The 13,723-nt window shown below is 36.7% G+C and overlaps 1 protein-coding gene across 2 annotated transcripts in view; it reads left to right on the top strand.

Annotated features, from left to right (window-relative positions):
* LOC105471312 (tripartite motif containing 24) overlaps positions 1–13,723 on the top strand; it is a 124,196-nt gene that overhangs the window by 75,297 nt on the left and 35,176 nt on the right. For both annotated transcript variants that reach the window (XM_011723738.3, XM_011723737.3), the window contains exon 8: positions 11,520–11,637. In XM_011723738.3, the coding sequence (XP_011722040.1) occupies positions 11,520–11,637 (118 nt within the window). The remainder of the gene's footprint in view (positions 1–11,519; positions 11,638–13,723) is intronic.

The raw sequence follows: 13,723 nt of genomic DNA, 5'->3' as shown, positions 1-13,723 counted from the left end.
GGTATATACCTTAATTAAATAATCCTTTTTTTTTGGGGGGGGGGAGACGGAGTCTCGCTCTGTCACCCAGGCTGGAGTGCAGTGGCGCCATCTCTGCTCACTGCAAGCTCTGCCTCCCGGGTTCATGCCACCATTCTCCCTCAGCCTCCCGAGTAGCTGGGACTACAGACGCCTGCCACCACGCCTGGCTAATTTTTTGTATCTTTAGTAGAAACGGGGTTTCACCGTGTTAGCCAGGATGGTCTCGATTTCCTGACCTCATGATCTGCCCGCCTCGGCCTCCCAAAGTGCTGGGATTACAGGCGTGAGCCACTGCGCCCTAAAGAATACCTTACTGCTAAAAATGTTAATCATCTGAGCCTTCAAGAGTCAGTCTTTTTGCTGATAGAGATGTTGATGGCTACTGGGATTGTAGTTGCTGAAGGTTGGGATAACTGTGGCAATATCTTAAAATAAGATGACAAGTTTACATTGATTCTTTTTTAATGAAAGATTTCTGCATAGCATGCAATGATAATTTGATAGCATTTTACCTACAATAGAACTTCTTTCAGAATTGGAGTCAGTCCTCTCAAAGCTTGTAGCTACAGTATCACCTAAGTTTATGGAATATCCTAAATTCTTTGTTGTCATCTCAACAATGATCACAGCATCTTCACCAGGAGTAATTTCTATCTCAAGAAACCACTTTTCTGTGCTCATCCATAAGAAGCAACTGTTCATCCATTCAAGTTGGATCATAGGATTGCAGCAATTCAGTCACATCTTCAGGCTCTACTTCTAATTCCAGTTCTTTTGCTGTTTCTATCACATCTGTAGTTCCTTCTTCACTGCAGTCTTGAATTCCTCCAGGTCATCCCTAAAGGTTGGAATCAACTTACTCCTAACTCCTGTTAATATTGGCATATTTATCTCCTCCCATGAACCACTAAGGTTCTTAATGGCATCTAGAATAATGAATCCTTTCTAGAAGGTTTTTAATTTACTTTGCCCAGATCCATCAGAGGAATCACTGTGTATGGTGGCTATTATACTAGCCTTATGTAATGTATTTCTTTTCTTTTCTTTTGTTTTTTTGAGATGGAGTCTCACTCTGTCACCTAGACTAGAGTGCAGTGGCGTGATCTCAGCTCACTGCAACCTCTAGCTCCCAGGTTCAACCAATTCTCCTGCCTCAGCCTCCCAATAGCTGGGACTCTAGGCATGCCACCATGCCCAGCTAATTTTTCTATTTTTTTTTGTAAGAGACGGGGTTTGCCTATGTTTTCCAGGCTGGTCTTGAACTCCTGACCTCAAGTGACCCGCCTGCCTCGGCCTCCCAAAGTGCTGGGATTACAGCATGAACACCTACACCAGCCACATAATGTATTTCTTAATAATTATTTCTTAAATAATACTTGAGGCCATGCACCTATAATACCAACACTGAGAGGCTGAGGCAGGAGGCTTACTTGAGGCTTGGAGTTCAAGACCACCCTGCGCCTCAGGGTGAGACCCTATCGGTACCAAATGGAAAAAAAAAGACATGAGAATCAGAATTACTTCTTGATTCATGGGCTGCAGAATGGATGTTGTGTTAGCGGGCATAAAAACAACCTTAATCTCCTTATATATTTCCATGAGAGCTCTTAGGTGACCGGTTGTATTTGTCAATGAGCAGTAATATTTTAAAATCCTTTATTTTCTGAGCAGTGTGTCTCAAAAGTGGGCTTAAAATAATAACTAAAATATATTGTAAGTAGGTGTGCGGTCATCCTGCCTTTATTTTCACTTATAGAACACAAAAGCAGTATAGATTTAGCATAATTCTTAAGGGCTCTAGGTTATTTGGAGTGGTCAGTGACCATTGGCTTCAACTTCAAGTCACCAGCTGCATTAGTCCCTAACGAGTCAGTCTGTCCTTTGAGGATTTGAAGCCATGCATTGTATGAAATTTCTAGATGGCATCATCTTCCAGTAGAAGTCTGTGTCATCTACATTGAAATGTGTTATTTAGAGTAGCCACCTTCGTCAATGATCTTAGCTAGATCTTATTGATTAATTTGCTGAAGCTTCTACATTAGCACTTGGTGCTTCACCTTGTACTTTTATATTGTGGATACTGCAGAATGGATGGTTTCTTTCCATAAATCTCATGGACCAACCTTTGCCACCTTAAAACTTTCTTTTGCAGCTTCCTCACCTCTCACCTCTCAGCTACCTCACCTCTCACAGCCTTCATTGAATTAAAGAGAGTTTTAGGACCTTTCTCTGAATTAGATCTTGGGTTAAGGGAATGTCATAGCTGGTTTGATCTTCTGTCAAGACCACAAAACTTTCTTCCTGTCAGCAACAAGTCTGCTTGGCATTCTCATCATTCATGTGTTCACTGGAGTAACACTTTCGATTTCCTTCAAGAACTTTTCCTTTACATTCACAACTTGGCTAACTGGTGCAAGAGGCCTAGCTTTCAGCCTGTCTCAGCTTTGGACCTGCCTTCTTCAGTAAGCTTACTCATTTCTAACTTTCGATTAGTGAGAGTCATGCAACTCTTCCTTTCACTTGAACACTTAGAGACTATTGCAGGGTTATTAAATTGTTGCGTCTGAAACTAGGGAGGCCTGAGGAGAGGAAGAAAGAACGGCTAAATTGGTGGTACAAACAGAATATATTATTTGTGTTTGCTTTTACATGGAAGTAGTTTGTGATGTCCCAAAACAGTCACAATATTAACATTAAAGACCACAGATCACTGTAACAGATTATTGTTAAGAATTACCAAAATGTGACAGAGACACATGAGCATGTGCTGTTGGAAAAATGGTGCTGATTTTCTCAATGTGGTGTCGCAAACCTTAAATTTGTAAAATTTACAGTACTTACGAAGTGCAGTAAAGCAAAGCTCAGTAAAGTGAGGTATACTTGTATTACTACCTCCAAATCGAGTTTTCTGTCACCTATTCCAAAAAATGGAAGTCCAGAAATTTTCTATACAATTTTAAAATAAGGAAATGTGATTCTGGATAAACTTTATGAAATAACTTCGAATATTGAGTGACATCAGAGTTCTATAACTTTTCTTAATAATGAATTGTATTTAATTGTTAGGATTTGTTTTCCTTTCATAATTATCAGTGCTATAGTTTCTATCCTGATTTTTATTTTTTCATTAGTTTTAATGGGAAACATCTATATACTATGTACCTTCCGTATTCTGTTACTTATATTTTTCTGAAAGTCAAATAGAAGAGGGATAGAGGGAATAGAGAATTATGTTTTTCAACTTAATCCATCATGAGTATGTATGTGTAAGATACATTATTCACGCAATCAGATAAGCATTCCTTCAATTTCCTTATCAATTTAAAAATGTGTTTTTCATTCTGTTCTGATTTTTGATTGTATTATGGAGAAAATAAAAACAGGAGATGGGATAAATTAATTTACACAATGATCTGTTGAAATAGGAATGAAAGAGATAGTCATCTGTATGATACATAGAAGAAAATAGGAACAGTGAATCATATAGTACTAGTATTACCATTATCTTGGTTAACTAAATTTTAAAACACTGTGGAACCCAAGTGAGCATTGATGCATTTCTAGTAGCAGCTATAGATAACAATTTGCCTGTAATGCGTGCAGAGCTGAGGTTTGTGATTATTTGTAAACATTTAGAAGATTTTCTAACTTCAGAAAATGTGAAAATCATTATATTGTATAACTCTATTCTCCAGAGTTCTGCTTTGTAAATATAGCCATGTTTACTTAGGTTATCCTTTAAATGGTGGATTTTATATGCTTAAAAAATGAAAATGAAATGCCTAGCAGCCCTGAAACCTCAAGCTTGGCTTGCTGTTTTTAAAAATTTATTTATATTTTATTATATATTTAATGTATACAACATGATATTCTGACATATATGCATATTGAAATTATTGTTTCAATCAAACAGATTAATATTCATTATCCTAGTTACCTTGTATCTGTGTGTATGATAAGAACACCTAAAATCTATAACAAATTTTTGATATACATTACAGTGTTATTAAGGAGGTTTTTTTGGTTTGTTCTTTTGGGTTTTTTTTTTTTTTTTTTTTTTTTTTTTTGAGACAAGGTCTCCCTCTATCACCCAGGATAGAGTACAGTGACATGATGATAGCTCATTGCAGCCTCAAACTTGCAGGCTCAAGCGAGCCTTTTGCCTCAGTGCCCCAAGTAGCTGGGACTACAGGTGCATGCCACCATAGCCCAGATTTTTTTTTTTTTTTTGAGAGACAAGGTCTTTCTCTGTCACCCCAGCTGGTCTTGAACTCCAAGTGTGAGCCACCACATCTGGCCGGCATTACAATGTTACTAACTGTAGTTCTTACTCTGTACATTAAATCTCAATGCTTATTCATTCTACCTACCTGGAAATTTGTACCCTTTGACTTCTCTACATTTCCTACCCACCTAGCCCCTAGTAATCACCATACCACTTTGTCTTCAACTTTCTAAAAATATTCCATGTATAAGTGAGATTATACAGTATTTTTCTTTCTGGATCTGGCTTATTTCACTTATCATAGTGTCCTCAAGGTTCATCCTTCTTATCACAAATAGCAGGATTTCTTTCCTTTTTAAAGGCTGAATAATATTCTATTATATATATCTACCACAATTTATTTATCCATGCATCATTGGATACAGGTTGTTTTTCTATCTTGGCCATTGTGAATAATGCTGCAGTGACATGGGAGTGCAGATATCTCTACAAGATCCTATTTCATTTCCTGTCATAATATACCCGACAGAGGGATTGCTGGACCTATACTAGTTCTGTTTTTAATTATTTGAAGAACCTCCATACTGTTATCCATAGTGGTTGCACCAATCTGCATTCCCACCTAAAGTGTACAAAGGGTTCCCTTTTTTCCACACCCTGGCCAACACTTGTCTTTCTTGTCTTTTTGATATTAGCTGGATCCTAACAGATATGAGGTGATAGCTCATTGTGGTTTTGATTTGAATTTTCCTATTGATTAGTGATGTGAAGCATTTTTTCATATGCCTGTTGGACATTTTTATGTCTTCTTTGGAAAAATGTAAATTCAAACTCTTTGTTCATTTTTTAATCACGTTATTTGGGTTTTTGCTATTGAGTTGTGTGAGTTTCTTATACAGGTTAAGCATCCTGACTGAAATCTGAAGTTCTCCAAAATTCAAAACTTTTTGAGTACCATCATGACACCACAAGTGGGAAATTACACACATAAGAATTGAACACAACTTGGATTCATGCACAAAATTATTAGAAATATTGTATACAGTTGCTTTCAGGCTATGTGTATTGAGTATATGAAACATAAATGAATTTCATATTTAGATTTGGACCCTATCCCCAAGATATCATCATTATCAGTATACATAATACATAAAATCTGTGTGTGTGTGTGTGTGTATCTATATATTCACATAAAAACTATAAAGAATCTTACTGTCTCACCTTCTCTTCCCGGCATGGAAGCATCAGCATGGTGACTGAGGTCACTGCATATTGGAGAGGGTTGGGGAACCACAACAGGCATGAAGCTGGCAGCCACGGATGTGAAGTGGTGAGGGAGGAATACAGAAGTGGTAAGAAGAATTAGCCAGTGTCATTTGGATTTTGGTTACATTGAGTAAATAAGTAAATGGATTGAATAAGTAAGTAAATATATTGAAGGTAATGGCAGCCAAGTTTCCAGAGAAGGTATTTAGAAAGAAGTTAGGCTAGGAAGGGCCCAAAGATGTGTTGGATTGGAATTAAGAGTACAAGTGTGAACTTAGAGTTTTATTTTTATTCTTGGACTGAGATCTAGAAATAGTTATAGATGTATATGTCCATCTGTATGCATATATATATATTCGATGTTGGTGTGCTGCATCCCAATAGCAGTGAGGCCACTTCCTTCCAGATCTTGGTTTCAAAATACCAAAGAAAGGGGAGGAAAGTAAAAGGTGTGCCCAGAACGTGTCGTTATACCAGAAAACTACTGAAATGCTCAGAGAATAATGGGGACATGTCAAAGGGAACAGGATTCAGTGTAAAAGGGCTCCCACTGGGAAAACCAAGAACAAATTTGAGGATCAAAATAAATCACTATAATAAATTATAACACACTGAATTAAATAAGAATACACGAGTTCATAATAACATAAATCAGTAAACAGTAGATTATTTGGGGGAGAAGTTGATAACAAAACTAAAAGTCACGGTTATAAAACAATGGGTATACAGAAGCACATTTGGTCACTATCATAGAGGTAATTTGAGAGGAGTAATCAGTGGCTGCAAATATGCTGGGCAGAGGATTGATGGGGAACAGAGTATTAGTAAAATCTCAGAATACCTCTTCAACTTTAAGAAATTGAGTAGCAGAATTATGGATCAAGATGAATATCACCAGTGGTACGACAATTTGACATCCTATGTTTCCTGGCACATCATCATTTGTATGGTATTCTTGCCAAGAATACTGTAACTAAGTCTAATCAGGAGGAAATACCACCCAGGTTCAAGGTCATCCTACAGAATGTAAGGCATAAAATTTTCAAAACACATCAGGGACATGAACGAAAGGGAAAGACTAAGCAACTAAATAATGAGGCAGCTAAGCAATTTTGTGTCCTTGATAGCATCATGGAAAAGACTGCTGAAACTTGGCATTTGGATGAAGTGTTTAAACTGGATGGCTGTGTTGTAACAGTTGGTTTATGAATTTGGAATCTGGGATTTGGTTATGTTAGAAGATCTTTGTTTTAGGATATCCATACTGCAGTATTTAGGGAAGACAGGACCTCACGCCTATAGCTTGCTCTCAAAAGTTTCGGAAAAAATTAGCGTGTGTAGGAGCAGTTGGGTGGGCACTGGAGCAAATGTCATAACTTAACACTCAGGGAATTTGGGTGAAACAAATGTAGGGTTCTTTTACTTTTCTGGCAGTGTTTCTATGATTTCAAAATTATTTAAAAATAAATGATTAAATAGCTATTGTCAAAAAGATAAAGGTAACAGGTGTTGGAAAGGAAATGGAGAAAGGGGAACGATTGCATCCTGTTGATGAGAATGTAAATTAGTACAACCATAGAAAACAGTATGGAAGTTCCTTGAAAATTTACATATAGAAGTATCATGATCCAGCAGTCTCACTTTTGGGTATGTATATATTCAAAGGGAATGAAATCAAGATCTTGAATAGATGTATGTAACTGGGTTCATTGCAACACTCACAATAACCAAAAAATGGAATCAGCCTAAGTGTTCAACAGATAAATGGATAAAGAAAATGTGGTACATATACCCAATGGAATACTATTTAGCTTTATTAAAGAAGGAAATCCTGTCATTTGCAACAACATAGATGAACCTTGAGGACATTATATTTACTTCATGATCTCACTTATATGTGGAAAAAAATTAAACTCAGAGAGAGTAGAATGGTGGTTACAAAGGGCTGGAAGGGATTCAGGGTATTGGAATAGATGTTGGTCAAAGGCTGCAAAATTTCAATTAGATGGGAGAAGTAAGTTCACCAGAGCTATTATATGACATGAGAACTAGAGTTAATACCACTGCGTTTATATTCTTGAAAATTGCTAAGAGAGTAGATTTTAAGTGTTCTCATTACAAAAAAATAAGTATATGAGGTAATACATAGATTAATTAACTCAATGTAACCATTCCACAATGTATATTTATTTCAAAACATGCTGTACACAGAAATATATTCAATTTTTATTAGTCAATTAAAATAATACTTTTAAAAAATAAATTATTAAATTTTAGATAAAACAGTTATTAAATTTCAGATAAAACATAGTTCTTAGAATATTCCTTATGGTTAGCATTATGAGCATGATTTATGGTGGGAATTATTAGAGGGTGCAAAAAGTTAAAGGGGGAAATTTGGGGGAAAGGTATATTGTATTGACTGCTGCCTGGTAAATACTTTGCTAAATATTCTACATAGTCCCAAAATAAGTTATTTATTTATTTATGTTTTTGGAGACAGAGCCTCCCTCTGTCACCCAGGCTGGAGTGCCTCCCAGGTTCCAGTGATTCTCCTGCCTCAGCCTCCCAAGTAGCTGTGATTACAGGTGCATGCCACCACACCTAATTTTTTGTGTGTTTTTAGTAGAGACGGGGTTTCACCATCTTGGCCAGGCTGGTCTCGAACTCCTGACCTCGTGATCTGCCCGCCTCAGCCTCCCAAAGTGTTGGGATTACAAGTGTGAGCCACCGTGCCTGGTCTACACATATGTTTTAAAAGTAGAGCCAGTGGGATTTGCTGACAGGTTGAATATAGAGTGTAAGAAAAAGAAAGGAGCCGAGGACTTTAAGTTGTAGGGAAAAACAGTATTACCAATAATTGAGATGGAGAGGGAGGGTTATAGGAAGAGTACACCTGAGGATAAAAAGTACAGTCATGTGTTGCTTGATGACAGGGATGCATTCTGAGAAATGGTGATTTCGGCATCGTGTGACATCATAGGATGTACTTACACAAACCTAGATGGTTTACCCTGTTGCTGCTATCTGTACAGCATATTATTGTACTGAATACTGTAGGCAGTTGTACATAATAGTAAATGTTTGTATATCTAAACATAAAGAAAGTACAGTCAAAATACAATACAAAGGATTAAAAAATGATACACCATGGAGGTTGCAGTGAGCCGAGCTGAGATCATACCACTGCACTCCAGCCTGGGTGACAGAGTGAGAGTCAAAAAAAAAAAAAGGTGCACCTGTATAGGTATAGGGCATTTACCATGAATGGAGCTTGCAGGACTGGAAATTTACAGTGCTCTGGGTGAGCACGTGAGTGATTGTGAAGGCGCAGGACATTACTGTACACTACTGGGGACTTTATAAGCACCATGCTTTTAGGCTACATTAAATTTATTTGAAAATATTTTTTCTTCAATAATAAATTTTAGCTTAAGGAAAGCTTACTGTAACTTTTTAACTTTATAAACTGTAATTTTTTTAATGTTTTGACTGTTTTGTAATAACAGTTAGCTTAAAACACAAACACATTGTACAAATTCTTCCTTATATCTTTAATTCATAAACTTATTTATTTGTTTATTTTAAAATTTTTTGTTAAAAACCAAGATGCAAACACACACGTTAGCCTAGGCCTACCCAAGGTTCATATCATCAATATCACTGTCTTACACCTCCACATTTTATCTCCCTGGAAAGTCTTCAGGGGCATAAACATGCATTCAGTTCTCATCTCCTATTATAATAATGCTTTTTCTGAGACTATCTCTTGAAGGACTTGGCTGAGGCTGTCACTTTTTTTAGTAAGTAGTAGGAGTACACTCTAAAATAATGAAAAAAAAGGTGTAATATAGTAAATACATAAACCAATAACATAGTAGTTTATTATTATCATTATACAACTGGCAGCACTGTAGGTTTGTTTACACCAGCATCACCATAAGCACTTGAGTAATACCTGGTGCTGTGATGTTACTACAGCTCCAACATCATTAGGCAATGGGAATTATTCAGCTTCATTATAATTTCATGGGACCACTGTTGTACATAAGGTTGATTGTTGACTGAAACATTGCTATATGGTGCATGACTACATAGGAATGTAGAGGAAGAGAGAAGTAAAAAAACTCAGCCCTGAGCATTCCAGCACATAGCGGTGTGGGAGAGAAGAAATCACCAACAATGGAGACTGAGATCGTGCACTGCCAAGAAGCAGAGGAATCCCTGCCCTTACTGGGGAGTTCAAAAACAGTGGGATTATAGTGTGCTGGAAACCAAATGAAAAAAAGCATTTCCATGAAGGCAGACCGACCACCTGTGTGAAAAGCTGCTACAAGTGTGAACGTAATGGTTTCAGGAAAGAATGGATGGGAAAGAATAGGAGACAGTGAACCTAGATGAGTCTTTGGAAGAGTTTTGCTGTAAAAGAAATGGGGTAGTTGATGGTAGGAGAAAAGGAGTTAAAGAGTTTTGTTTTTAGCTGAAAAAAGTTAAAAGCGTATTTATATGTTGATGGTGTGATCCAGTAAAATGGGAAAATTGGTGTTACAGAAGAGGGATGAAAATTACTGGGCAGGCAAGATGGGATGTGCTCTACTGCACAAGTGGAAGGCTGGCTTTAACTAGAAACATGGACATTTCATCATCCGTTGCAACAGGAGGGGATATTGACTGAAAAGTGGTGGAAGTTTGTGGAAGATCTTTGATTGTTGCTGATTTTCAGTGAAATGCTAAGTACATTAGCTAAGATTAAGAATGGGGGAGGAAATACTGATGATTCAAAAAGAGAAAAGAAAGTAGGAAATAGTTATTTAGGAAAGTAGGGAAGTGAATGGATTAGAGAAATGTCATATGATAGCCAGTCAGCCTTAATGGCCTACCTGAAGTAAATGGTCATGTGTTTGAAGTGAGATCAGTTCAATTATGTTCAGGCAGCATGTGGGATTTAACCAGGGTAAGTTGTTTTATCTAGGGGAAACACTGAGGAGAGTGAAGTGACCATATATAATTGAGTGAAAGGGGAGTTGACATATATATGTGTCATATATATGTGACATCTATGATGTTATATATGACTATGTGACACGTTATATGACATGTGACTGACATGTTACATGACATGTGACACACATGCTGTATGACATATGTGTGTCATGACATGTGTTACATACGTGACATATATATGTAAGGAAATTATGATTATTATTGAGGCTGGATAATGAGGAATTGAGGGATAGAGGGCAAGGGTAAAGTGAGATGAAAGGATGGAAAAAGCAAAGTCTTATAGGACCTAGGGGGATTATTGGTATTTGGGCACTAGAGGAAGTGAATCATTTGGTTGGATATTGAAATCATCAAAAATTGCCACAGGACTAATGTTGGAGATGGTGATAGTGAACCAAGAACTAAAATCTTCAAGGACTGAGGGAGAATGAGTAGATGCTCATTGATGACTGCAGCGTGGAGGAAAGAGGATGGTGTGGTGTGATGATATGAGATTCAAAGCTGGTTGTATTCAGGGCAATGGCGAGAACAGAACTGTAATGAGGAACAAGGAGAATCACCTCACTCACAGGCCCAGTTCCTTTTCCTGAACACAGACAAATTTGTATTCCCTGTAACTCATTAGCCCTTAGTCTAAATTCTGAATCCTTCTAAGGGAGTAAGTAAAGTAAATGAAAGCATTAAGATACGTTAATAATTTTTATTTTACAAATATTTGAGTTAGTGATTCTGCACAGTTTTATTAGTAATCCAAAAAACTAACTTTAACCTGTCACTTCAAAATTGGTTCAGTAGTACAGCTAACTGAATTATGCCTCAAAACTTTTTAACTTGTTTTGGAAAGAAAATTGTGTTGTATGTCCAACATACAACACAATTTTGTGACCTATATATGATTGTTTATTGTGTATTGATGTACATACCAGAGACTGTTTTTGTATATTTACTGGGCACTTAATAAATTATTTGCCTAATATTTAGTTGTCTCTCCTTTTTCTTCTAGATTACATACCGGTTACGGCACCTCCTTCGTGCAAGGTGTGATGCATCCCCAGTGACCAACAACACCATCCAATTTCACTGTGATCCTAGTTTCTGGGCTCAAAATATTATCAACTTAGGTAGGCCATTACCATTACATACATTTCTCAAAGTGACATTTGTTTGTAGAACTCTCAATGATTATGTCATGTTACTGAAAATATGTTCACTTAGCGTGGGCACGGTGGCTCACATCTGTAATCCTAGCACTTTGGGATCACTCAAGGATCATTTGAGCCAGGAGTTCAAGACCAGCCTAGGCAACATAGGGAGAGTCCATTTCCACATAAGATTTCTAAGTTAGCCAGGGGTTGTGGCACATACTTGTAGTCCCAGCTACTTGGAAGGCTGATGCTGGAGGATCGAAGAAAATATGTTCTCTCACTTTTAAAATGTTTTCATTATTTTGTTTTAAAAAGACATCTGATAGTATTTCTCAGTGTATGTATATGGTAACAAATATACATGAATATAAACACACATACATGTACGGATGATAAGAAAATATTCTATAACATTGACAGGGTGTCTAGACTTAGGGATTTAGGTGTCCTGTCCTGTCCTATTCCCTCAATCCCCCAAATCTGGTTTGTTCTGTTAGCTCTAAATTTATCAGAATGTGTTAACTTGACTTGTCATTGATAAAGGATTTTTGATATCCTGAAAGTTTTATTTGAAACGACTAAATTTTTATTGGCTTATCTTTAGAACTATTCAGTAGGAACTTAATGATTCAATCCTTTATCTTGCTTAGGGAAGACTTAGTTTTCTTATTTTGCCTGATCAGGTAATAGTTATATACATATCTTACTAACTGAAGTACAACATACATACTGACAAGTACCCAAATCTTAAGCAGTCAGGTACTGCATAATGATGTCTCAATCAACTAACTGCATCTATGACTTATAAATACTGTGAGCTCTTTTACTGTATCTTTTGTATGTTTAGATACACAGATACTTACCATCGTGTTACTATTTTCTACAGTATTGTCCAGATAAATCAGTACAATTACATGCTGTACAGGTTTGTAGCCTAGATTCTACCTAGCAATAAGCTATGCCATATAACCTAGGTGTGTAGTAGGCTATACAGTATAGGTTTACATAAATTAACTGATGTTTGTCTAAAGATAAAATTACCTAAATGACACATTTCTCAGAACATATCCCCATCCTTTCACAACACATGACTATATTAGAGCTCACTAAATTATCACAAAAAGAGACCATCATTTTGGTAACATCAGGAATGAAAGTATCCTTGCAAGCAGTTCGGCAGAAAGTTACTACTTTAGCTTTTTTATTATACTATTTGCTGAGTAGAAACACCTTTTTGCCTTCTTTCTTAATTTCTCACAGGGAAACTATACAAATTTAGGAATTCCCTACACATTGTCTGTTCATCAACAAACAGTATTATCGTTTTTGATTTTGGTGGGGTTGGGGGGCGAGGGGTGCTCATTGAATTTGTTTCAGAATCATCAAAGACGGTTTCTCATCCCCAACACTAGATTCTGGGTGAGAAAAGAAAATGGCTGGAGAAAGAGCCCATACTCACCAGGAAAGGAGGAAATAGGCAATCTCACCCGTAAGGGAAGAACAAAAAGATTTATCCTGGAAGCAAAGGTGATAAGGAGACCCCTGCAGACTAGTTTAGATACAAACATATGTATATTGATACATAGCAGGAAACTGGAATTATACACACTCATTTTACCAAAAAGAAGCATCTTTAGAATACAAAACATGTGTATAAGTAACTCTTATTGCCACACCTGACTCCACCACTACACATTCATCTGTACTCAGAACCCATCACAAGATATAAATCCAAACAAGTGGTCATATGTGTTATGTACTTATATCACAATAGGTCAATACACCCACATATAGACATCAGTACGTTTAAGAATTATATTCAAAACTGTACACACATAAATGGATATAGTTTCAGATAAATCTACTTTAGCCAAAACAAAAACAGGATCTCCTAGTCTAATAGTTTGTGAAACCGGTATAAGGAAGTTAAACAATAAATTTTACTGTAGAATTTCTCAGAGCTGTCACTTACAGCACTGTAAATTTATAAACAGTGAGATTTACATTGTAAATCTCTAAAGAAGGAGACAAGTTTCCTAAACTTGTTACCCATGGCTTCTGA

The sequence above is a fragment of the Macaca nemestrina genome, chromosome 4 (genome assembly GCF_043159975.1).
Source record: "Macaca nemestrina isolate mMacNem1 chromosome 4, mMacNem.hap1, whole genome shotgun sequence".
Taxonomy (NCBI): Eukaryota; Metazoa; Chordata; class Mammalia; order Primates; family Cercopithecidae; genus Macaca; species Macaca nemestrina.
Note: the sequence above shows the minus strand (reverse complement) of the source record. Positions and strands in the feature narration are given on the sequence as shown.